The sequence below is a fragment of the Dermacentor silvarum genome, chromosome 5 (assembly GCF_013339745.2).
Source record: "Dermacentor silvarum isolate Dsil-2018 chromosome 5, BIME_Dsil_1.4, whole genome shotgun sequence".
Lineage (NCBI taxonomy): Eukaryota > Metazoa > Arthropoda > Arachnida > Ixodida > Ixodidae > Dermacentor > Dermacentor silvarum.
Genome location: NC_051158.1, coordinates 177,487,611 through 177,514,884, shown reverse-complemented (window position 1 = coordinate 177,514,884; position 27,274 = coordinate 177,487,611). Strand labels below are relative to the sequence as shown.

The 27,274-nt window shown below is 46.7% G+C and overlaps 1 protein-coding gene across 1 annotated transcript in view; it reads left to right on the top strand.

Annotated features, from left to right (window-relative positions):
* The window catches only part of LOC119453932 (beta-hexosaminidase subunit alpha-like), a 186,884-nt gene that overhangs the window by 12,269 nt on the left and 147,341 nt on the right, over window positions 1-27,274 (top strand). The window contains exons 2-6 of the mRNA XM_037715968.2: window positions 1,798-2,122; window positions 4,688-4,803; window positions 5,568-5,678; window positions 17,440-17,541; window positions 23,432-23,540. Of these exons, the coding sequence (XP_037571896.1) occupies window positions 1,798-2,122; window positions 4,688-4,803; window positions 5,568-5,678; window positions 17,440-17,541; window positions 23,432-23,540 (763 nt within the window). The remainder of the gene's footprint in view (window positions 1-1,797; window positions 2,123-4,687; window positions 4,804-5,567; window positions 5,679-17,439; window positions 17,542-23,431; window positions 23,541-27,274) is intronic.

Genomic DNA, 27,274 nt, shown 5'->3' with positions numbered 1-27,274 from the left:
TGAGTATCGCTTCCCACGCTTCAGGCGAGGGAGCGGCCAGGAGATCTGGTGGGGGGAGATCTTCTCTGCAGTCCCAGAGAATATGATTTAAGGAAGCTATGGACCCACATAATGAGCAGTGTGGGTCTGTCAAGTCAGGGTAAAAATGTGCGTATATTTGTGCGCTGGGAAAGCAGTGCGTTTAGAGTCGGCGCCAGGTGACTTCTTGTCCCTTGGTGAGCTTAGGATGAGGTGGGGGTTTTGTCCGTCTTGCGAGGCGGTAGTATTGGACAATTTCGTGGTATGGGGTCAGTGGCTCGCTGACCAGGTCCCCTGGGTCAGAGACGGGACCCACCGCTCGGCTGACGTATCCTCGAGCACACTGGTGGGCCGCCTTGTTCCCCGGGTTCCCTGCGTGAGCCGGGACCCATATCAATTCAATTGGGGTGGCTTCTTCTTCACTATCTTGTTGTTTAGGGGGGCGTAGGGGATGCAGTAGTCGTACTGTGGCTGGGGCCACGATTCCACGTGCAAATTTGGATATGGCGGTCTTTGAGTCGCTGATTATAGTTGTAAATCCGGCTGCTGCAGCGAGGGCAATGGCCGCCCCCTCTGCCTCCGCCAAGTTGAGGGCACGCACAGAACAGGCCGTCCGTATTGGTGTTGCTCGGGGAGTAAATTGGTTGTTATTGTTGTTGATTATCTTGGGGAGGCTAATTACGCTAATTGTGTACGTGTTATGTGGCGATGAATATTGAGCAGCGTCAACGTATGCTGCTTCGGAGTTGGACCCGTGGGTTTTGTGCAGGGCTCGAGCTCTCGCTTTTCGTCTGCCGTCGTGATGACCTGTCAGCATGTTCTTTGGCAGTGGCTTGATGATGAACCTCTTTGTGATGTTGGGGGGAACGGTGGCAGAATCGTTGTGCGTTGGAGACGCTCTGTGCCCGATGCGGTCCAGGATCCAACGGCCTGTCTTGCTTCCCTGTAGTCGGTGAATGTGCGCCATGCGGTGCGCTTCTAGAAGTTCTTCCACGGTATTGTGCAACCCCAGGCTTCGGAGGTGCTCGGTAGGGGTGGTACGGATGAGCCCGACATTTTGCGAAAGAAGGAAAGCGGGAAGCCAGCGCGGGAGGGAGGGGGGGGGGCGGCTTCTACTCTGCCCACTGCGTACTTGTACTTTGTGCCGACAGCCCGCGTGCTGTCGCGCGCATCGTATCTTGAAAGCGATCTCCACACGGCTCTGACGTTTGTATGCACTGTGCTTTCGCCGCTCAGTTTCCGTTGAAGCGATAGACAGCTCGAACGTTCGCTCGATGCTTGCTCACGCCAGCGGTCGTCGAGTGTGATCTATTCATGTTTGCTTGTGCACGCTTACACCACGCTTGCTAATTCAGTTAGTAAGCGAATGTGTCCAAGTTTATGCGGCCGATAAAACTGCTATCCCTACTCGGTATTGCTCTCTACTAATTTGCTATCGCAATTGATGCTTCGCCTTTCGGACTAAACTGCGACATCTTTTTTCTAATCTCGCTCTCTTTCTATGTGTGTGCGTTTTTCCTTATCTTTGTCTCCCGTTCCCCGGTGCAGGGTTGCAAACTGGATATCTACCTTCCGGTTAACCTCCCTGCCTTTCTCAAATCTCACATCTCTCTCACATCCTTGCAACATATTGGAATACCGACTAGTCCAATCTGCCACCCTCCTTGTAGATGTTGCTCGTGTCTTTATTTCTGGCACTTAGCGCGCAGTCGATCAGCATAAGAACCTTTGCAGAGCAAGTGACAATAACCGCATTTTATCTCGTGGTTGTTCCAACAGGTGTCACCAAGTCGTGGCGAGGCATGGCCCCGGCCCATGAAACAGACTACCGGACCCAATCTGATCTTGCTGAACCCAAGTACGTTCACCTTCATGTTCGTCGGGCCCCCCGGAGGTTGTCACGTCGTCGATCAGGCGCTAAAGCGATACCGCGACCAATTACTTTTCAATGGATGCGCGGGGCCCAGAGGAGAGGCTTCCAGCCAGACCAGGGTACCTTCCCGCGGCCCTGTCAAGGGTCTGCCCGTGGCCGGCATAAACTCGCTCCTTGTCAGGCTACGTGGGCCGTGCCAGCACATGCCACATAACGACATGGACGAAGCATGTGAGTTCTCCGCCAACAGAACGGCTTACTTTGACAGAGATGTTTTCTGCAATGTTCTTTTACAGCGTAAGCTTTTATGGGCTCATTCCAATAGCCGTTTCGAGTCGCGATGATGCCGCCGCCTGCGTCCGCCGCGTAAACGCTATCGCCGGAAACGCGAAAAAAGTACCCGATTCCCGCCGGGATCAAACCCGCGCCCGCTGCGTGGGAGCCGGATACCCTACCACTGAGCCACGCAAGCGCTTGCTATCCGGCCGCGGAAAATACCCTACGGCAAACGCAGGGGGAGACGACTCGAGCCTCCGCCAGTATGGTGGCGCCATCTAGACAAGATGCCTGCAAACGCAGCGTCCGCAGGCGCAGATGACGATATGAGATTCAGAAGAGGCGCGCAATCAACGCGCTCCCGAGCGGTCGAGCCTCCGCCAGTATGGTGGCGACATCTAGTTAAGGTGCCTGCAAACGCGGCGCGCCCGACTTGTAAGTTGTAGTTGTAAGGCTTGATCGGGCTCAGCAGACTGCTTTGCAGAGAGCATTACAAGCCGCAGATCGCCGTCGACGCCGGGCGGACAGTTCAGATCGTTCTCGTCAAAACGAGGCGAACAGACTGCCGCGAAGACTGTTGTGCGTGATGCCCAAATTGGAGCTACTCTTGAGCCCCTCCACCAGCTTATGCTGTGACTGTGCTGCGTGTGCCGCGCCGGCCTGTGACGTTTCTTGCCCTGTCATTACCATTAGAGTAGTTATAGTCGTCATAATTGTTTTGTAGCCACAAACTTCTATAATTACACCCTAAATATTAGAGTTGTGACCACAATTATTTAGGCTCCTCTTGCTCTGGAAATAAAGGTCAAGAAACTTTTAGCCTTGCATACAAACGCTTCTACTTGTCCAATCAAATGCCGTAACTCTCCCTCAATCGATTAATTCAGCTCATTTAAACAATGTTACTACTCGTTGAGCACGTGTATGTGTGATTCACCTATGTGTAATTTTTTGTATAGGACCAGCTGCCCGCGTCTGCGGTTCGTGGTACTAATATATTGTACACATTTCTTGGCTTTTGACACGCCGTGGTTGCTCAGTGGCTATGGTGTTGGGCTGCTTAGAACGAGGTCGCGGGATCGACTCCCGGCCACGGCGGCCGCATTTCGATAGGGGCGAAATGCGAAAACACCCGTGTACTTAGATTTAGGTGCACGTTAAAGAACCGCAGGTGGTCCAAATTTCCCGAGTCCCCCACTACGGCGTGCCTCATAATCAGATCGTGGTTTTGGCACGTAAAATCCGATATTTTTTTATTTCTTGGCTTTCTGATGTAAAGCTGGATTTAGCGCGATTAGCATTCTAAGCACACTTCCCTATCTGTCTGACCTTTCAGACAACATCTCGAACTGTTTTTCCGCCAACTTGGGTCACCGTGTGGTCCACGCTCCAACCTGGTTGAGCTAATGTGCTGTGGGAAGAGGGCGTTAAACTAACCGTCGAACCAGCTTAATTCACTGGGTATGCGCTGCTCTTCAGTAAACCTCTTTGGCGCCCACCTGGATATGCGCTGCTGTCCAATGGAAAAAGAAATGTCATTTAGAATTTCTTCAGTGCTCGGCGGAATCAAAACTGCGTCATGTACTATATTCGACAGTCTTGTCATGTTATATATTGAGACATGCTTCACGCGCGGACATCGCAGGGACGGCGCTAGATGGCGCAGAGTGTCACGAGGTGCTCGGCTGCATACACACTTCAAACATGACGCGTCTCTGCGTTTCTAATACGCTGTTCGCTACATTGCTTCAATGCTGAACACATATTAACGTCGACGTTCATCGTGGGATGGGTTCTACCGCATATTTTTTGTTGAGTGATTGAGTGCTTCATTTAAGAATGCCCATTGTGACAAATGTGGACTATAATGCATTGCAGTTTCCATGGGCTCACGCCAGCTTTATTTATAGAACACCTGCAGTATCACTTGTACAGTCACTCTACTCTTTTTCTAATTATTTAATTATTAGTGTCTATTATGTAAGGCAATAACAATGCTTTAACCGGAGATCATGATGGAGGTTTCAGAGGAGTAAAGTGAGTCACTTGCTTATTTGGGTTTACCCGATTGCTGCCGTAACATACTTGAAACGTCTCCCCAGGCACGCGCACCGTCTCTAAATCGTGATCATGAAATCTCTTTTGATTAAATACGGAGTCTAGTCCGCTGTGAATAAGGAATACCGTGACACTGGTGAAATTGTCTGTCCTGTAAGTTGGAAAGGTCAACGTTCTGTAGCATTGGTAGAAGGGCTTTTCTCCGGCCTACTGTCATAGTGTATGAACGTGGTTTCCGCAGAATTTCTTCTGCGGGAACCACGTTCATACCTTTTGAGTGTCACTTCACTTGAACACCAGGCGTTTGGTAATCAAACGAATACCACAGCCTGAATGATTCGAGTGGGAAGGCCATGCACTCATTAATTCAACCGCAATGCTTGCAATGCCAATTCTAATTCTTAATTTATACAAAAATGAACTGTCACATAGCCACCCCAAGAAGAAACTTTTCTTTTGCAGACACTCTGGAGCTGACGCTAAAGTCACACCCTTCACTTGAGGCCAATTCTGTTTGGGGTCTGCTGAGGGGTCTGGAGACGTTCAGCCAGATCGTATACCCCTACGACGGCTTTCAGGTGAGTGATAGGGACCGATGCAGCTCGAAGTACGTGATGTTCCGCAGGTGGACACCTAGTGGCAATTATAATTTTCTTCCAAGTTCTCTTTCTCGAAGTGCTTTCTCTCGACGTAATAAAAATGGACTATTACAGTCCATTACAGAGTATTACAGAATGGATACCAAGAGAAGGGAAGCGCAGTCGAGGACGGCAGAAAGTCAGGTGGGATGATGAGGTTAAAAAATTCGCAGGCGCAAGTTGGAATACGCTAGCGCAAGACAGGGGTAATTGGAGATCGCAGGGAGAGGCCTTCGTCCTGCAGTGTACATAAATATAGGCTGATGATGATGATGATGATGGTGATGATGATGATTACAGTGTCCGGGTTGTCACCCTAGGTACATTAAAAAATGGCAAGGCATTACGTAAGGAAGCGGAAAGCATTCGATATCTTCAGAACAAATTTTTACGTCTCGTGTTGCCTACGAAGGGGTAATATCTGGCTCAGAATGTCAGGCGCATAGGTTGCGTCACGTATACAGTGCACCGGTAAGTTAAAACGCAACACATGTTTCTTTTCTATGCATCTTTTGAGTGCCACTTTACTTGAACACCAGGCGTTTAGTAATCAAACGATTATGTTGCCAGTTTTCACATTTTGATAAGAAATCTATAGCAACTACTTGGTCATGTATACGCGCTGTCCACTGCAAATTTTCCGAAGCTACGTGCATGAACAATTAGGATTCGGACATATTTTTCATTCCGGTTACCTATTTCAGTTCGCTGTTAACGAGACTGTCATCCACGACGCCCCAAGGTTCCAGCACCGCGGTCTCCTCATCGACACTTCCAGGCACTTCCTGCCGCTCAAGAAGATCGTCGAGACATTGGTGAGTCATTCGAGGCTCATACGTATCATGCAACACCTGGGGCATGTCACAAAATGGTGGGCCTCTGATCATCGTTTTCTCTTTTTGCGTACAGGGCTGTTATTGTGGCACTGCAGCCTGCAACTATGCCTTCTGCCGAAGACGATAACGATAAAAATTGGTGGTACATTAATTCTTTTGCAATAATTGGTGACAGTAATGCAATTGGCATTATGTGTTACGATATGTGTTTAATTAGTATACACGTAAATTCTTGTGATGATGAAATTAACGAAACAGAGACAGGATTGCCTGATATTTCCTAATGCAGTGTTTTTTACGTGTTGACGTTGATTTCTATATGCATTTTCACATGCTATTTGTTCACATACTTTGTGAACAAATTAATAAATAAGTATATTCTGCACCATTACTCCGATAGCGCCCAAAGGATGGGATTGCATAGTTGTTACATCCAACCTGTACTATTTAGGAATACATATTATCAAGGTCGTGGTGGCGTGCAGCAGAGGTAGAACACCCGGCCTCTAATCTGAAGGTCGTAAGTTCGAATTCTGCTCCAGTCCACTACATGGAGTGACGCCTGACACCGGCAAAAAATATCGCAGCTAGGTAGCGGGACTATACTATAGTCCAGGTGCAACCAAACTAGGAAGACCCACTAAGCTTCAACAAAGTCACTCCCTCACCAGAACAGAAATTGGCCTCCCTGGTGCAGTATTCGGCCACTACCTCCCTCATGACTCTTACAATTAACCCATGGCCCTCAGTCACCAGCGGCTGCGGAGCACCTGACCAAGGCAGCTGTCAGACCTGCGACACGGCAGAAGGTGCTAAGAATCTCTGAGTCAGGACAGGCCGCCACTGGAAACTGAACATGGCTGTGATGTTATTGGGTGCAGGATCACTCCAGAAAGAGATAGAAGCAGCACGCGGAAGCACAAACACACATCAGACGTATATTGGACACACGTAATACATTAAAACAGCACATATACAACAGTTCCCCAAAATATGTTCAAGAAGATATACAGCTAATATAGATTAGTCAAAAGGTAGTCGGCCTACAGTTCATGTAGAAGTAGTTGCCGCCATGTCGGAGTCGTCGGGGAACCGGTCTCGGACAGCAGTGTCGGACAGCTGGTTGGACAGCAGGGTCTAACTACAGGGTCAGATCGCCTCGTGGAGCTCAGGTGGCCCTGCGCCACAGTCGATGTACCGGAGCCTCCGCGTGCCCGATTACTCGATGGCGGGGTTTGTGTTCCGGAGAACACTGCGGCAGCCCACCAGGTCACGTCCACAGCTGGCGAGGTAGCCCCGTGGCCGCTCACCCGAACGCTCGATCAGCCAGGCTCAGGACCGCCAGCCCTCCTGGACCAGTTGCCCAGCGGAAGAACTCGACGAGGTAACCCTGTGACCGCTCACCCGAACGCTCGATCAGCCAGGCTCAGAACCGCCAGCCCTCCTGGACCAGTTGCCCAGCGCAAGAACTGGACGAGGTGGCCCCTCAGCTGGTGACAGCTTTGATTGTGGTGCAGACGTAGCGGCGCGGGTGGCGATAGCTCCTATGGGCCGGCCGCCCAGCGAGGAAGCTCTGTGCCGTCGAACGCCGAACCTCGCGCACTGCTCACGCCACGGGGCACGCTCCCTCGAGCCACGCTTTTCGAGGCGCCACTGCCAACGCTCACAGGTCGGTGTCGATGATGATGATCACCTTGAGGTACATACCCACTCACGGGTATTGGTCAAGAATCGGTGTCATCTTCGCCACCGCACGGCGCACTGTCTTCACATGCTCATGTTTTAATGTTTTACACTCCCGTGTACCATATATTATCACAATGGCAACGTTCAACACGCTCACCCTATCGAGAGAGGCTAGCTTAGCAGGGCTATTTGAAGAATTATCAGGTATTGCCTGGGATATTAGTGGGCTTAGTGAGGTTAGAACTTGTGAGGCTTATTCAGTGTGATGATGGTTATGTTGTGGGCCCAGGCCTCAAATACACATAGATTTCACAATGAACACAGAGAGGCTTTAATGACACGGGGACGAGACTATGACGACGTACACGATAACACACAAACTTCACTTCTAAGTGGTCTGTTGCTTACATAAGTGTCACTGTAGGAGGCCGTCAATTGCGTGTCAGTATCACGCACTCACATCACGAGGAGTCGCGGTGATGACTCTAGCAGCAGGGGGCGCAGGGGATCGAGGCCGGGGCGGAGGCCCGGCACACGACGAGCCACTCGCGTGACAGCTGGGTCGGGACGTCTGCCCGCCACGGCTGCACCGGAACACGCCGGCGTCATATGCCCACACAGCAGTGGAGCAAGCCGGATCAGGCACACGAACAGCCAGGCCTGTTTTCCAGCTCACCCTGGAACACTGGCCCAGGGTAGATGAACAGCTCGGCTCGTTCGGGACGAAAGCCCAGACCAAGCACAGGCTCAGCCCAGGTGCAGTGACAGCCTGGACCGCTTTCCCAGCTCAACCAGGAATACCGGCGTGGGGTAGGTGGACTGCTCGGCTCGTTCGGGACGTAAGCCCAGACCAAGCAGCTCAGACTGGTGACATGGCTGTCCCTTCAGCGCCTGGCACCGGCACTTCTTCTTCCTCGTCCATCGCGCACCAGAACAGTCACGCAGATTCAGCCGCGCAATTCAAATATAGTCTACTCCTATCACATTTATCCCCAAGTTCAAGAAGTCGAGGAGGGTTCTAGCACGGCGGAGTATCGAACGTCACTCCCTTCGCGCTATAATATTCACGCATGTCGCGGAATTGAGGTATCGCAGTAGTTGGTGCTCCGGCTGCAGAATGAACGGGAGACCGTAAAGGTACACATGAAATTTCTGTACCCCCTACACTATGACAAGGCACTCTTTCTCAGTTATGGGGTACGCAGCTTCCCGCGGGAGAAACTTCCGGCTAGCGTAGGACACGGGGAGCCAGCTTCCGTCGTGTTGTTGCGAAATAACTTCTCTGAGACTTCTCAAAGAGGCATCCGTGCGTATCAAAAAGTGTCCTATAAATGTCTCTTTGTGCGGTGTCTGCCAATTCAGCCGGTTCGGACAGCCTTTCATCATTATCACATACAGGCATTGTGGCTAATGGAGCGCATCCAACTAAATGGCGTGGCAGCGTTCGTTGACAGACGTCGCATGATTTAACAAACCGTTTCGTCTCCGACTGGACCCCTGGCCAGTAATGTTCAGAAACGATCCGATCCACCGTTCTCTTCACACCCTGGTGACAGGCGAGGATCTCTTCATGCGCCAGCTTCATCACGTTTACCCGGAGATCTTTTGGCACCACTAATTGATCGAGTATTTTTCCACCTGACACTTTGTGTTTTCTGTATAAAATGTCATCATGTAAGTAATATTCGTCTTCGTGGCCATCCGCAATCATCATCTTGCAGACCTTTTTGAAGCAATGCCTCAGAGAGTCATCGTCCTTCTGTAAAGCTTTTAATTGGCTTTGCTCTATTCTAGTGACTGCGGTTTGCATGACAGGCAGTGTGGGAAGCGACGGTGTCTTCATTTCCTTGGTAACAGCGATGAGCTCGGCGTCAGATTCTTCATCGTCTTCTGTTTGTCTCGAGGAGCCGGCTATGTTTTTAGCTTGGGACAACGTGTGGTCCTCTATGGCTCGTAGCTCTGACTGAGTAGTGAATGACGTCCTCGTGGCAGGGTAACTCTTCTTCTCGCTGTAAGCTTTCTGTGAAGACCATGAACTGGTCGGGTCTTTCAGGGGGCAGGAACCCTCAATGTTTCCCAGTACCACGTCATACAAAGAGTCGCGCATACATTTAACTCGCGCGACGCCTGTAAAGAATGGCGTGTCTAAATGTACTATTGCTTCCGGCAAGTAGCGAATCGTGCGATCAAGCAAGAACACTGCGCCTTTTGTTCCCGTCATTTTGTCCTCAGGTACCAAAGAGAGCCGCACTACCACGGTATTGCAGCCAGTGTCTCGTAAGACAGACACTGGTTGTGATGCAAGGAAGCCTCTTTCCACTGGCAGATTTCCACCATCACATTTGGGGCCTGGTGGCATTAACGTCACGGTGACTATTGGGACTCTTTCGCCGTCTTGAAGCACGACGTATCCGCCACGCTCTTCTGTCGGTTTTTCGGTTTGCGACGGAGCCAGCATACACGCAGCTTGTCCTTCATTTTTCCTAATCGAGGGTTCACCTTGTTCCTTTCTGCCGAACCATTCGTGACCATCAGGGTGTTCTTTAGTTCGGAACCAGCACTCCGAAGCTCAATGTCCTGCTTTGTCACAAATGAAACATTGATTAGTTGCCCGCGGCGCCCCCGTTGGGGTTGCAGTCTTGCGAGCAGAGTCTAACGCGAACTCATTGGAGAGCTTCTCGCCACCTAGATTGGTCATGTTATGTGCCTCTTTAAAACAATCGGCATTCTTCGACAATGTAGCGAGAGTCTTACAATTTCTTTCTTTAAGGAACACTCGCAGCGATGCAGAACATCTTCCCAAAAACTGTTCAGCAATTATGGCGTCCCTGAGGGAGTCGTAGGCCCTATCAGTGTGGGACATTTCAACCCAGCGGTCGAAATAGCCCGATATTCTTCCTGCCTATTGCAGGCCAGTCTCGTGGTCTTCGGGCCTTGCGGTTCGAAACTTTTCTCGGTATCCCTCAGCGGTGCATCGAAACCGCTGAAGTAGAGTAGCATTCAGCTGGTCGTAGTCTAGGGCTGCATTCGAATCAAGTCGTCCTATGACCGCCAACGCTTCTCCTGTGAGGCAAAGGCTGAGGGAGAGTGCCCATTTTGAACGGGGCCATTCTTGACTAGTCGCCACTCGCTCAAAACGTTGTAAGTAGGTGCCTAAATCATCACGGTCTTCGTTAAACGGGGGATCAACTTATGAGGACTGAATACCTCAGGAGCCGCCCTGGTAACCGACTGTTGCGTCGCTGGGTCACTAAACGCGCCTTGTGCGCCAGCAGTCTTTTCCTGGAGCTCGATCTTGAGCCTTAGCACTATTTCTTCCGCTTCCAATCGTAGGCGCTCTTGTTCTGCCTGCGCTTTCACGTCTTCGCGATGTTGGGCGCGCTGTTCCCATTCTCTCGCGATTTCTGCGTCAACCCAGTGCCTCAGCTCCGCTCCTGTCATTCCTAAGTCTTTCCCTATAGCGTACAACCTCTCAATCTCCATCGTTCCTCCTGTGCGCTTGAGAATCCTGGCAGGCTCGCCAAAATTGTAATGGTTATGTTGTGGGCCCAGGCCTCAAACACACATAGATGGCACAATGTACACAGAGAGGTTTTAATGACACGGGGACTCGACTATGACGACGTACACGATAACACACAAAATTCACTTCTAAGTGGTCTGTCGCTTACATAAGCGTCACTGCAGGAGGCCGTCAATTGCGTCTCAGTATCACGCACTCACATCACGAGGAGTCGCGGTGATGACTCTAGCAGTGGGTGGCGCAGGGGATGGAGGCCGGGGCGGAGGCCCGGCATACGACGAGTCACTCGCGTGACAGCTGGGTCGGGACGTCAGCCCGCCACGGCTGCACCGGAACACGCCGGCGTCATATGCCCACACACCAGTGGAGCAAGCCGGATCAGGCACACGAACAGCCAGGCCTGTTTTCCAGCTCACCCAGGAACACCGGCCCAGGGTAGATGGACAACTCGGATCGTTCGGGACGAAAGCCCAGACCAAGCACAGGCTCAGACCGGGCACAGACTCAGCCCAGGTACAGCGACAGCCCGGACCGCTCTCCCAGCTCAACCGGGAACACCGGCCTGGGGTAGGTGGACTGCTCGGCTCGTTCGGGACGTAAGCCCAGACCAAGCAGCTCAGACTGGTGACATGGCTGTCCCTTCAGCGCCTGGCACCGGCCCTTCTTCTTCCTCGTCCATCGCGCACCAGAACAGTCACGCAGATTCGGCCGCGCAATTCAAATATAGTCTACTCCTATCACAGCGCTGACCAACGGCCACGTCCTCTGCTACAGAAGTCTTCCAGATAAGAGAAAACTCGGAGTAGATTTTCTAAACCAGAAGGACGTATCGGGACGCATTGATGAATTCTACAGCCTACATGAGAGGGTAGCAGTCGTCGTAATAAATCTGAATAGGAGGTATAGAATAAAGGTGGTACAAGCCTACGCCCCAACCTCCAGTCATGATGATGAAGAATAGAACAGTTCTAATTAGCAATGAGAAAGGTGCAAACTTATTATACTGTATTCATGGGCGACTTGAATGCAAAAGTGGTGAAAAAGTGGGTTGGTGAGCAAGCAATTGGCAACTACGGCATCGATTCTAGGAATGCAAGAGGAGAGATGTTTGTAGAATTCGCGGGAAGGAATAGGCTCCGAATAATGAATACCTTCTTCAGAAAGCGCAGCAACAGGAAGTGGACTTGGAAAAGCCCTAATGGAGAAACAAGCAATGAAATAGATTTCACACTCTCTGCCAATCCCAGCATAGTGCAGGATGTAGAACCTTTAGGTAGAGTAAAGTGCAGTGATCATAGATTAGTAATATCTAGGATTTGTCTAAATTTGAAGAGAGAAAGAATAAAATTTCTCAAGAAGAAACAGGCCAACCTAGACGTAGTAGGGTAAAAGCAGACCAATTCAGGCTGGAGCTCGCAAACAAATATCCAGCTTTAGAACAGGAAGATGAAGATAACATACAGGTAATGAATGTAACCGTAACTAGGCTGATCTCAGAAGCAGCAATTCAAATGGGAGGCAAGGCACCAAGTCAACCAGTGCGCAAGCTCTCCTAAGTAACAAAGGACCTAATAAAGAAACGGCAAAACATGAAAGTGTCATACTCGAGAGATCAGATAGAATTCGCTGAACTTTCGAAACTGATCAAGAAGAAGAAAGTAACGAATATCCGAAATTATAACGCGGAAAAGATTCAGGAAGCAGTAAAATATGGACGGAGTATGAAATCAGTGGGAAGAAAACTTAGCATAAGGCAAGGCAAAATTTGTGCACACAGACAGACAGAGAGACAGACAGACAGTTTATTTCGCATTCAGTTTTTACAAAATGCCAGGAATGGAGCAAAAAGCTGCTTTCCAGCAGCTTGACAAGGGCTCCGGCCCTGATTGTATTTGGCAGTGAAGATATTAAGGAAAAAAAAACGAAAAAAAAAGACACACAAGATATACATGACATATACATCGTATTTGACATTGTAATAACTAAATACAATTTAACATGAACATGTATTTACATTGCAATCATTTCTAATCGTGATTGTTTCCTAGTATAACACATTGATAACAATATTACTCCAATCATAATATACATATCACAGTCACATATAAACGTCTTTAACATGTTTCCAACAACAATCTTAAAAAGAAGATGTAAAGAGAAAAAAAAACGTATCAAGAAGCATACGAACATTTGGCTATATGTAACAATTTACTGGTAAACGTAAGTGCATTCGAAATCACCGACACAAATTGAACAAAACGCACACGTTTAATTTTGATAATTTCGCAGAGAATAAAGGAAAGTGTTCTGCAGAGAAGTTGCGTTTATGGAATATGCACCTGTCTATTCACAGTTAGCATAATGCCCTTTTAATTTCTGCCGGGTAATTGTGCTTATATCAATATTCTTTTTTGAAAAGTTGTTCAGTAGCACCGGCATTCTGCATTCCAATCTATTACGCCCTTGTTCAGTCCGTGAAAAAGGAACCGCCCATATTTCGCGATTTCGAATGTTGTACTGCACTTCACCAGGTTTTTCTAACTTGCAAAGATTAAGAAAATTGATATCATTTCGTCTTACGCTAGTAACGTATTTGACTGCTGAGATTGAAATCATACAGCTGATAAAAGGGAAGAACGTTAAGTGCTGAAAATAAATGTCCTGTGTGAGCGTCATGCGCAACCTGAGCAACGTGGCGCAAAGCTTTTTTTTTTTTTAATACAAAGAAAGAAACCAGAAGAAAAAGTTCCACAAACATGCAAAATTTGGAAATCGAACCCACGACCTCTCGGTCCGCGACGATAGATCGTCGAGCGTTTAACCCATTGCGCCACAAACGCATTTGCAGAGGGCTACACAGACGCGCCTTATATATCTAACACTCCTCCGTGTACCCGCGCTCTTGCTCGGGGCGGTGCCGCCGCCTACGAGCAGAAAAGAGAAGTACTGCATTATGACACTAACGCGCACCGACAGTGAACACTTCAGTGGTCTACGACGCCTCGATGCCAGCATTCGAAGGGACGCTGGCATCAAGAAGCACTACCAACGCCACTTAGGTGGCGTTCACCGTACTCAGCACAGCAGAGCGTGGCCTCCGCAATTAGCTCTGAAAATGTTTCTGAAGTTGATCGCGGAGGCTGCAATTACGACGCGCTGTACGCGCTGATTTGACTCGGTGACGATTCAGTTACGTGCTTTGTCTTGCGCGTTGTATTAGTGTGTCAGTTACGTGCTTCGTCTTTCGCGTTGTGCTAGCGTGGGCAGCGTAGTGCAGCTTCCATATGCACGACGGTTGCTCATGGTCATCGACGTTGGTAGTCGTGATGGAGGAGACGTGCCACCAGGCGTCAGCGTGGGTGCATCAACGCCTAAGGGCGCTTTCGCCACAAAACACCAATAGACATTATATATCAATGTGCAATAAACATTACACTACTTCTGTGAAGACACGTTTCACTTTTGTGTTCTATACCGATTCCTATATAAGAGGGATCAACCCCATTTTTTTGTAAGACAGATAGCCTACTGAAATTTTTTTGGACGTCTTTCCCCACAGAAGGTTGCAGTAGTTTGCATCAGAAGCAAATATAGAATTGTAAAGCAGTAGCTTTATTTTTTGGGGAAGAGTGTATCGCAATTTACAAAGTATACCACACGCTCTAGCCATATTTGCAGTTATGCGCTCAACATGCTCATCCCAACTTAAATGTTGATTGAAGGTTACCCCCAGTGTTTTCACACTAGCTGCAATAGCAATTTTTTCATTACCAAAAAAGATTTCCAAATCACGATTTACACGTTTTTGTACAGGAGTAAATAGTATTGCGGTTGTTTTTCTTGTGTTTATATCTAATGAATTTGCTTTAGACCACAGAAATAGATTACGCAATACGGTGTTTGCTAATTGTGACAGCTTTTCTATGTAATACGACTGGAAGAAAAGGGCTGTATCGTCAGCATAAATTATAAATTGGGCGTCATTGCTAATATTGATTAAGTCGTTAATATATATAATAAAAAGAACGGGCCCTAGTATGCTTCCTTGAGGAACCCCTGCATGTATATTTAATAAACCTGAGCGATCATTTCCAATACTAACACATTGTTTTCTTTTGTTTAAGTAAGACTTAAGAAGCTCAAGAGGCAAACCGCGAAAACCGTAATGGTCTAATTTCATGAATAACGTGATATGATTGATCCTATCGAATGCTTTGGAGAAATCTACAAAAACACCTAGTGTTATTGTCTTTTCCTCAAACCCTGTCAATATGAGATCTTTTTGCGTTAACAGAGCCATTTCTGTAGACATGCCGTGACGAAAGCCGAATTGATGCTGAGTTAACAGAGAATGTTTCTCGCAAAATGACACAACACGATTACACTACATGTATGCACTGAAACACAACACAACACGTATGCACGTAAACACGTAACACGTATGACACAACACGTATGCACTGAAAGATAAGCAGGGTAATATTATCAGCAATTTCGATGACATAGTAAAAACAGCGGAAGGATTCTATACTGACCTGTACAGTCCCCAGAGGAGTCAAGCTACTTCCATTCGACATATTGATTAACCGGATACAGAGGCTCCTTCTATAACTAGCGATGAAGTAAGAAGGGCCTTGAAAGGCATGACCAGGGGAAAAGCTGCTGGAGAAGATGGAACAAAAGTCGATTTAATTAAAGATGGAGGAGATATCATGCTTGAAAAGCTTGCAGCCCTTTATGCGGAATGCCTCACGACTTCAAGTGTACCAGAAAGCTGGAAGAACGCCAACATTATACTCATCCATAAGAAGGGAGACGTTATAGAATTGAAGAACTATAGACCCATTAGCTTGCTTTCAGTATTGTATAAAATATTCACCAAGATTATTTCCAATGTAATCAGGGACACTAACATGGACGCTAAAATGGATGAACAGAAGAAACAAAACCTGGGGAAGTGCGAGACAGGGATGTGCCGGTGTTTCCCTCACCGTTGGTTTAAACTACACAAACGCAGGATTTGAGCAGGATTGGAGCGAATTGTCCTTCGTGCTGCGTCTCGCATCAACGCGAGACGCAGCTACACTTGACTTCAGCCAACCAAGAGAACAGGCTGGCTTCAGGAAGGGATATTCTACGATGGATCATATCCATGTCATAAATCAGGTAACAGAAAATTTGCGGAGTACAATGAACCTCTCTATATGGCTTTCATAGATTATGAAAAAGCATTTGATTCAGTACAGATACCAGCAGTCATGGAGGCATTGCGTAATCAAGGAGTACAGGAGGCATACGTGGATATCTTGGCAAACATGTACAAGGATTGCACAGCAACCTTGATTCTCCACAAGAAAAGTACAAAGCTGCCTATCAAGAAAGGCGTCAGGCAAGGAGACACAATCTCTCCAATGCTATTCATTGCATGCTTAGAAGTACTCAACCTCTTAGACTGGGAAGGCTTAGGGGTGAGAATCAACGGCGAATATCTCAACAACCTTCGGTTGGCAGATGGCATTGTCCTATTCAGCAATAATGGGGACGAATTACAGCAAATTATTCAGGACCTTAACCGAGAAAGTGTAACAGTGGGGTTAAATATTAATATGTAGAAGACAAACATAATGTTCAATAGCCTGGCAAGGGAATAATTCAGGATCGCCAGTCAGGCTCTAGCGTCTGTAACGGCCTACGTTTATCTAGGTCAATTACTCACAATGGACCCTGATCATGAGAAAGAAATTTACAGAAGAATAAAATTTAGTTGGAGTGCATACGGCAGGCATTGCCAAATTCTGACTAGGAGCTTACCACTGTCGTTGAAAAGAAAAGTGTATAATCATTGCATTCTACCCGTGCTAACATATGGGGCAGAAACTTGGAGGTTAACAAAGAAGCTAGAGAACAAGTTAAGGACCGCACAAAGACCGACGGAACGAGACATGTTATGCCTAACGTTAAGACACAGGAAGAGAGCTGTGTGAATCAGAGAACAAACGGGGGTAGACGATATTCTAGTTGACATTAAGCAACAAAACTGGAGCTGGGTAGGCCATGTAATGCGTTGGATAGACAACCGGTGGACCCTTACAGTTACATAATGGATACCAAGAAATGGGAAGCGCACTCGAGGGCGGCAGAAAAGTTGGTGGGTGATGAAGTTAGGAAATTTGCAGGTGCAAGTTGGAGAGACCTTCGTCCTGCAGTGGACATAGATATAGGCTTATGATGGTGATGATGATGATTATCAAGGTTAGCAGAGGAATTCACAGGCGGTATGTAAATCCCTTCCAGCTGTAATTTGAAAGTTATTTTGTGGGTGGACGTAATAGTTAAAGTGAGAATTGTAAGTTAGTGACAGGACACCGACTGAAACGCTTAATGGTGCAAGCTTGGCAGGTGACGCCATGCAATAAGAGTGTTCAGGTTCAATAAAGCACTCTAGTCTATCCTATAAACCAACAATTCAACAGCTCTCCATTTTTGATGCTTGGCCTGATACTGATGCACCGAAAATTTTCCCAATTTCAGGACGCTATGGCCTACAACAAGATGAACGTCCTCCACTGGCACATGACCGATGACCAGTCTTTTCCTTTTGTCAGCAGAACATTCCCAACTCTCAGTGAAAGGGTAAGGGAAGTCAAAATGCTGGTTTTTTCTATGATTACGTGGAATTCACACGATAAAGCCGTAATTTGGCCCACACGTCCTCGTGTGGGTCAAATTCTTCGCTTGCAGTTGAGGATTTGCCCTTTAGGCCCTCGTTGTGTGCTTTTATGGTATAATGTTTATAATTGTGCACCTTTTGGCATTTAAAGGTAACACTGCGTTGTATTTCATATCGTGAGTATTGTGAGACCTAAACGCAGGGATTCAATCAATAAAGTGTACAAGAGAAATGAGTGCTTAACTGCTTTGTGTTGTGTTGTATGAAAAGAACCAAACGGATGATTTTAACTGTAGACACCGGTAACTTGATCAGTAAATTTTACCTAAATTGATGACAGAGCTTTAGTCAATCAAGCCAACGTCTTTATAGGAGGCGTTGATCAGGCATACCAACTAAACCTGTGAATATTTACATTTTAATGGTTGACCTAATGAAACTGGGTTCTACGTCAGACTTCCACCTAGCTCAAAAAGCTATGAGCTCCATGTCATAAGCCATTAGGTTTAGTGCTTCTTACTTTATGCTTCGAACGCACATAATCTTTTGAGTCCTTGTCGTTGAAAGCACTTCTAGCCGAATACACCTAAAAGAAGGCGAGAATGAACGACAAGAAAAGTGTCACGAGGCACAAGCGTACTCCGTAAGACAAGTGTAAGGCAATGTGATGAAGGTGCCTGTGTCGTCTGTCTTAAATGTCCCGTGTTTTTCGCCACAGCTACGAGCCTCAATTAACTAATGACAGAAGGTACTACAAAGCGTTTATCACAGTCTACAACTTGCATGCATCTCCGCGTCACGAAGACAATTATCATTCTCATTTTCCATTTAACAACATCGATATGTCTGTGTTTCCTTTATCCACCCTGTTCTGAAGTATTCTCCGCTTGCAGTTTTCTATACATCAGCCAATTTCGCACATTGTTTCGTACAAGCTGGAGCGTCCAAGCTTAAAGCCCATTGTAAGGTTATTTCGCACTTGCAATAGCGCAGCGGCTGCGTTCAATAAAAATGAACAATTATTTGGCCTGACAACTTCAACTAGTTTTTCACAAACCTCCAGTAATCATTCTTCTGTCGTTGGGACAGACGAGGAAAGTGTTCCTAGCAAGAAAGTTGCAGATGAGAGAGGCCACATGCCAAAGCAGTCATGAAAAGAGCCTATCATTCTTGTTACATCTTTAGTTAAGAGCAATGCTCACTGTTGCGTTCTTGAGCACCGCTAATGCTCGTATAACGAACCATTGTCACACTGCATTAGAGAGGTAGTCATTTGGTAAGTGCTGTCATGAGTAAGAGCCCTGCGGCGAAATAAAAGAAGTAGACAAGGACGATTTGAACGGAGCGTTCCGAACGGCGCGAGCGCGCGAGGCGCGTGATCCGAGGTGTGGTCGAGGCAGAAGCGAGGCTGAGCTGTGATTGTCGACGTGGCTCTGGGCCAGGAAGGTCGTATCGTCAGCTACGCTCTGGCGACGGGAGACTTGGAGGTTTGGCCGAGTCCGTGACACGGGCAGTCCGAGGTGCAGCCGTCGACCTCGGAGACGTTCGAGCGAGGCTCCTTGGACCAGCTGCAGCACCACACGGCATGGCCGGGCACTCCAGAGAGGACCCCCCTTCATCGGCAGACCAGCGCGTTTGATAATCCCCGGAACGCCACGTCGGCACATCGGGAAAGGAGCTGGACGGAAGCGGCGGCCGAGCGCCTCGCTAGGCCTAACCCGTCGAGTCTCCCTGCCACGTAAGCAACAGCGACCGGGTTAACCAAGCTTCGGAGACGAACGAGTTGACGGACCGACTTCTATGCACCAATGTTTCTGCGACGGTCGGTGAAAACAACCACATGGAGAAAAATCCTACGAGACTCCGGCCGGGAAGATACGAGCAACAGCGACGAACTGAGTGAGAGATCTATTCTTGTATGGGGATACCAATAGGCCAGAGTTGCCTGACTTTTGTGGAGGAAACGCCCAGAACTGTAGTAGACTAAATTAAGGGCATACTTATTGATTCATTAGTTGTTTTTGTTAACATTTATTTGTTCATTGTGTTTTAGTTCAGTGAATTCTAGCTTGAATGAGTCTTTAGTTTGAGAGTATTGAGTTTGTGTGGGATTAAAATCTGCTTGCTGTGTTGCCATGCGTCTTCCAATCCCATCTCTATTAACACCCGCACGCCTCCGATATCCGTGACAACAAAAAAACATCACAAGTGCGCACCCTCGGTCTGGCATGTATGGCTTTTATTTCTATGGAGACAGCAGTCTTATTTAAAAATACCTGTCCTCGCCCTTTTGTCAGTTACCCGCCGCGGTTGCTCAGTGGCTATGGTGTTGGGCTGCTGAGCACGAGGTCGCGCGATCGAATCCCGGCCACGGCGGCCGCATTTCGATGGGGGCGAAATGCGAAAACACCCGTGTACTTAGATTTAGGTGCACGTTAAAGAACCCCAGGTGGTCAAAATTTCCGGAGTCCCCCACTAGGGCGTGCCTCATAATCAGAACTGGTTTTGGCACGTAAAACCCCATAATTTAATTTTTTTGTCAGTTGAAGTGCAAATTGCTGGGAAAGGCGAATATCTTAATGGTCTGAAGTAGGTGTCGAGCCTATTTGACAAGCTGTAAGCGTGAGAAGCCGTTGTCTGCCATTTGTCCGCTTTGTGAAAAGAATCAGATAATTAATAATTTACACTGAGTTAAGTAGTCGCCTCTAAGAACTAGGACGAATCAAAACACGGGGACTTAACGTAGAACTGATTCCATGCCAGCCTGACAGTGTTACTATGAAAGAAATATTTTTAGCATTATTCTCATGACGTTCGTACCTCGAAGTAGCGTCACGTCCTTTCAATGGCTGAGGTCCGGTCAATGCAAAAACAAACTTTTCGGTTCGTGTTGACACCTAATAAAGAAGGATACGTGTGCTATATATGCAACCACTGAATACATGGAAAATTATTCTGGATTGCACATGATGCCCCCCGTTTAGCCAAACGTAAGTTACTCAAAATTCATATACTTGAAATATATGAACGATATGCCAAATCAAATGGGGCTCATTTATTTGTGTCAAGCATTGTGCACTGGTGGTGAAATATCCACGCATGCTTGCAGCATTTCCACAAACTACCGAATGTAAAATCAAGATTGCCCATGATTGAAAAACTATTACAAGCTCATTTTGCAGGAAAGTTAAAATTACTGCAAAAAGCTAAAGTCTTCAGGAGTGGACCATGTTCCCGTAGAAGAAAAAAATTCACCTACGATTACGATACTCCCTAATGCGCAATTTGAGCACAGCTATAAACGTGTTTTCATTTCCCGATATATGGGCTGGCGCGGACAGTCGATCTCGTGCGGTACGTTGCAAATGGACCGAAGTGTGGCGTGACTGCCTCGCTAATCAGGAAATTGCGAGAAGCAGAGCGTGGGTGACGTGTGGGCGCGATTCAGAGCACTCATCCAGCGCTTTGTTTCCATTCATGGCATCGGTGGCGTCATCGGTAAACAGACGACGCGCGCTACTCTGGCGCCATCTCGTAGCCATCATCGCCACAGAGCCCGTCTTGCGCGGCACTCGCACGCTTTCGTCATACCCTCCTCCTCCGCTTTCCGCTTCGTGATTCCGCTGCATCCTCCTTCCTCGTCGCGCTCTCTTCCCCCGCTGCGCTCCGTGTTCGCTCTGTCATCCTTCGCTGTGCTCGGTTACGAGGGACGCCGAGGGACGACGCAGACGCTCGCTGCAGTAGCTGGTGCCTAAAATCTGCGCTCTAAAATTTGGATTTATGTTATTATCACAGATGTCAATCTCTTGCCAGGCAACGTTCGACTTCGTCAATGAGCGAAGAGACCTATAGCCTACTGCGTCAAAAAGGCACATTCACAGATTTCCGCTTGTTATATGGAAAAGCGTTTAGAACTTTTGGAAATTTGAAAATAGGTGATAAGTTCTAATAAAATTATGACATAATCCTGACATTCGCGTAACACATTACAAGCAGCAGGCATCGTAATCCTCTATACTCCACCTATTAGTGATTCTAAATGGGACAAGTGAGACTATTAATTTCACCGATTACTGGAAATCTATACATGGAGCGGATGCAAATGTGTCTTTCTTGATGTGTACTTAAATACAAGTTTTCGACTGTATTGTACGTTATACCTATTCCGTTGGCTTTAGATGTCGATTAACGTCGCAAATTTCTTTCATTTTTTTCTTGTCTGTTGCGCAGATTCTCTTTTATGGATTCTCTAAATAACAACTTGGTGGTGCTTCCATCTTTTAGAGAAGATTGGTGACTTTATTGCCATTAGCAATCTTATGCTGATGAGTAATTGTCAATGAAATCTTCAATGAAAGCAGGGGGCTTCATTAAGACCACCACCTATCTAGAACTGCGACATATTTGGAGACGACGGTTAGTTATGAAACCCTCCGTGGTTGCTCAGTGGCTATGGTGTTGGGCTGCTGAGCACGAGGTCGCGGGATCGAATCCCGGCCACGGCGGCCGCATTTCGATGGGGGCGAAATGCGAAAACACCCGTATACTTAGATTTAGGTGCACGTTAAAGAACCCCAGGTGGTCCAAATTTCTGGAGTCCCCCACTACGGCGTGCCTCATAATCAGATCATGGTTTTAGGCACGTAAATCCCCATAATTTAATTAATTTTACTTAATTAGTTATGAACCCGGCTACCCCATCATAGCAGTCGATTTCACTACGGACTATCTAGCGGCCCAAGTTGGTGGCAAAGACGTTAGGCGGGACACTAGAATATAAAAAATTGCTCTCGGAAATAACGGTTTTACTCTGTTTTATATGTAACGAACATAATAAAAGGTAATGCAATCAATGATGATCAAAAACAGTTTCCATGTTCCTCTGTTATTAAATAGAACCTCGAGAGCAAGATCTTTCTACTACACAGGGCGTTCCAGCTAATGTTAGCTAAGCTGTTAAAAATAAAAGGTAGACATACGAGGACCCAGTCAATAGTATTCTGTCAGCAGTGACGCACCACATCGGGAGGTTGTTGTGTTGTTTTTTTATAATTGAACTATCAATATTTACATGCGATCTATAACGAACGTTGTAATTATTATAATGATGACGCGAAATTTTATAGAAAGTAATAATCGTGTTTTAAAACACCCGATTCGGTTGTTTTCAGTGTGCTATGTCTCGCGTAATTATTTTTTTCACTTTATAAAGAAAGCGCGCCTAATATGAAAATAGCCGCATGATTACGCATCTGCGCGTCGGGACGCCAGTGGTCCTATAGGCGACTAGAATTTTTAGGATATTTCGCGCAATTTTTTGTGTCTGTCCGTCCGTCCGGAACTTATGGTCGCATCAACTTCGGTCACTTGGGTATATAACACAGCGTATGTGGCGCTCTTCAATGAACCTCTTTAACACCAACATGGGTTGCCTGATGTGCACTACTGGGTACGGGCCGCTCTTCAACGAGCCTCTTCCCCGCCACCTTGGTTTACTGAGTGTTGGCCATTGAGAGTATGTGACACGCTTCAATAAACCTCTGCGATGCTAAGTTGGGTCCCTGGATATGTGCACCTCCTCAGGTACAAAATGTTCTTAAAAATTTATCCAGTGAAGAACAAAATCGAGCCTGTGTCGCAAATGTGCAGACAACCTTGCTTGAATATATAGTCACACGGCAATGCGCCGACTATGTCCACATTGAAGCGTGACAGAGGATCCCTGTTGCATACACGCCTCCTACATGACAGATCTCTGCGGCGGCAGAGCGGTGTGTCTCTACATTGGTTCAGTGGTAACTGATTTAACGTCGTCATTTATGCAGAGATTGATTCTGCTGCAATATTTTTCAGGGTGCTTACGATCCCGAAACGCACGTGTACAGGCCCGCTGACGTACAGTACGTGATTGGCGAGGCCGCAGCCAGGGGTATCCGGGTCATGGTAGAATTCGATACTCCCGGTGAGGCATGGTTTTATTTTGTTCGTCACTGCGAATGATACTATTCGTAATTGATTAAGAGCCTAGCGGGCACTTTGTAGAGGGTGTTGTCTGTTGTGGAAACCTTCTATTAAACGATGTACGCAATATAAAATTTCCCATACCTTAGTTTAGAAGCAATTTGTTCGAAATAATTAACATTCAGGTTTCGCGGTCCTTTATCCCTAAATGATCGTGAACTGATACTAACTCAACAATGTTAGCACTGAATAATAACTTAATGAATGCGAAAGTTCGCCCTAACTACGGCTGACAGAGTCCTGTTTTCAACTATTTCATCGTGGAATGCAGTACCATTTATTGATAAACATACTAAAATCACACATATGTAATCACGAACTGAAAAATTACCTATTATATGCCTCGAAATCATATCATTAGTTCGTTCTAGCACTTTCTACATTGCATGTACCAGCAATGTGAATATACGTTTAAATTCTGCATGCATGTCGATTTTTTGTGTGTGTATTTGTGCATTGAGGTGTGTATGATTGATAAATATGTAATATTTTGTTTATTCATGTTAGTGCGAATATGCTTTTGTATCTATATATAGTAAGTTTTATATTTATAAACAAGTGCAAGTTTATTCTATTTTTTCCGCTATTAATCATGTTAACTACTTTATAGTTTACTATGCCAAGGATATCTTAATTTCGTATATGACTCTGAGATATATCTCCTGCTTCATTTAAAGAGGTCCTGAACCAACCCTTGGGCTTAGTGAAAAAACATAGTCCGCGGATAACATACGCTGCTGTGAACATCTGAGCCAAGTTTTGCAGTCGTGCGCGTCGCGTGGAGCTGGAAAGCGGAGCGTGAAGTCACCCTTTTCTCATATCCTTCTTTTCCAACAAAAGCCTGCTCCTGACTCTTTTCTAGACGCTTTATTTCGTAATAAACGGTCTGGGAAACACGGCTGCTATTGGCCAATTGCTGACGTCAATCAAGAAGGGTGTTACTGCTGTGTATTACTACTGTGTATTCACTACACTGTGTATATTTACGAGGGAAGTTTAATAAAGAGGCTGAAGTAAGTGAAAATCTGCTTTCAAATTTCGATAATCATTTTGTAATTCCGGAAGAAGCCGACTATGGTCTGCTCAAGCTCGGCCGCGGCCACGTGCGTAGGAATTAAGCGTTGGTCATCCTGCTTATCGGTGTCGTAGGCGTCGGGTTTCGCTAAATTCGACTAGTTTAGAACGCTCAACTAGCCTCGACTTACGCGAAACATAAGGTAAGACCACACGCACGCTTGCCCGCGCGCGCTGTCTCCGATCCACTCCTGCTTCGACGCCTTGGTAAACTTATGCGCTTCGAAATGCGCAAGTTGTATTTGGCTACTATGAGTCGGTCAAGCTGCTGAACGACAGAGCCGGTCCGCAGCACGATCAGACTGCAGCATGTTAGCGCTAGCAAGCACTCAAGCCATGCAGAAAGCAAACGCTGCGCATACGCACTCCAGTGGCGTGTACCTGCGGTCAGCTGGGTAGCGTAAGTACCGCGGCCGCATAGGGTATGGCGACGAGTCCACTGGCTAAGCGCGCTGCGATTTGCAGAGGACAACCGCGTTTGGCTTACGTTCGGCTAAAGTCAATAGAACCTGGAAAGTACCGCGATCGCCGGAGCGCGCGCAGGCAACACTGCGCTGCTGATGCCAGATTTAGTCCAGCGCGTCTCTCAGGAAGCAGCCGCTCAGCTATGTAGCTTCGCTTTCAGCTGTTTATATTATCGCAAATCAACAAATTTCATCATCCTTTACATAAAAGATGAGATGATGCATCTTCTATGCGTGCAAAGGAGTACAGATAAGTACGATCGGAAGATTTTTACAGGAGCCAAATTGCACGCAGCGAGACCAGCGAACTGGCACTCGAGCGGCCGTTATTTCCTTTGTTCACCTTCCCGATAAGTTTTGTGCTCGTTTGGAAGCTATCCAAGGAGTATACTAAACTGCTTGACAGCCTGCATAGTTAGGCAACATTACTCGTGCTTTAAGCATCTTATACGTCGCAGGCCTACGTGAATCTCGGGTTCGTTTACATTGACTATTTCACCCTCGTAGCCAACTCGTAGCTATTCGACGCGTTGCGGAAAACGCGAGCAGCTCTTCCTCGGATATTTTAAGCTTGCTACAGTGAAGAACAGCACGATAGTTATCGCCGTGGGCCCTGTGAAATCCACAAACAAAACCGCGTTTTGCTTAGCTAGATACGATATAAATTACATGTATTCGGAAAGCGAAGCATTCAACTGTGCGCCACACGTTCTAAATGTAAAACGAACCCGATGCTCGTGTGTACCAAGCGCAGTCACGCATCGTTTATAAGCAAGGGTGTAATTGCTTTCGAACCTGGCTACTGATTTACTCGCGCTCGAAACTATTCATACAGAAACGATTGATACAGATCGACTTCGACGAAGATAAACGGTCCCTGAGTGCAGCACAAGGAAAGATATGCAAAAAGATATTTATCCAGGTCACGTTCCTCTTGTTTGAAGCAGTAATAAACAACAACACACAATAAAATGTATATTTTGTTATTCGATATTGGCACGTCGACAGATCTTTATTGCAGTGGTTTTCTCACGACATTATGTTATTTTTGACACCGTCACCCACATTCCGACACTCTACGAGCCACGTTTTGCTCGGTTCTGCGCATTTCTGAGCATCTCGATCCTCTCTTTTTTTATTTGAGAGATTACCCGCAGCGCCGTTGTTGGCAATATTGCGCGGGGCACAAACACTCATAAAATACTTGCGGCCAACCAATTCTAGTGGTAACAAATTCCATTCGAAGGTCGTTTTGGGGGAAAAAGGAATTTTTGAACAGATCGGTCCTCGGGGTGTATGGCCGAACTTTAAATTTGTGATCCAAACGGGAGGACTGTTAATGCGCCGGTTGAAGATAATCTGAAGCACTGATTCCTGTTTGCTTGTTATAAATTGAGCAAAATGATTTTGAGTCTAAGAATACGTCTCTGCTCTTTTAAAGATTGCCACTTAAGGTCCCTTTTCATGTCTCTAGAACTTTCATATCGATCATACTTCCCCAGAACCAATCTGGCTGCAATAGGCTGAATACGCTCAAGTGCATCAATATGTACCTTGTGAAACGGGTGCTACACAGGACAGGCATATGCGGTCTGTTTGCGGTCTGTTTAACTTCTTTAGTCGCATGTTTAAGATATCTTTGTAGAAAGCTAAGGGCTTTTCCTGCCCTGCTAACCACACTTGATATGTTCAGACCAAGTCCCTTATTGAGAAAACATAACGCCCAAATACTTGTATTTGTTCTCCTTCCTAATTACTTGATTGTTTAAGACCTTCTGATTCGTTAACCTATTGACCCTTTTAGTAAAGCTGTCGTGAACACACTTATTGCTGTTTAATACCATATCGTTATTTTTACACAATGCCTCTACGTGATTAAGATCTTCCTGAAGCTGTGTGGAATCCGTTTGGCCAATCAAATTAGTATAGAACATACAATCATCGGCAAACATTCTAATCTTACTCTGATTACACCCGAAATACCATTTATGAACACAAGGAAGAGAAGTTGTCCCAATACAGAACCCTGCGGTACCCCTGAAGTGACAGAAACTAAACATGAACATGATCCACCTAAAGCCACCCTCTGTTTTCTTGATGTTAAGTAATCCGTAATCCTTCTGCAAATGGCTTTGTC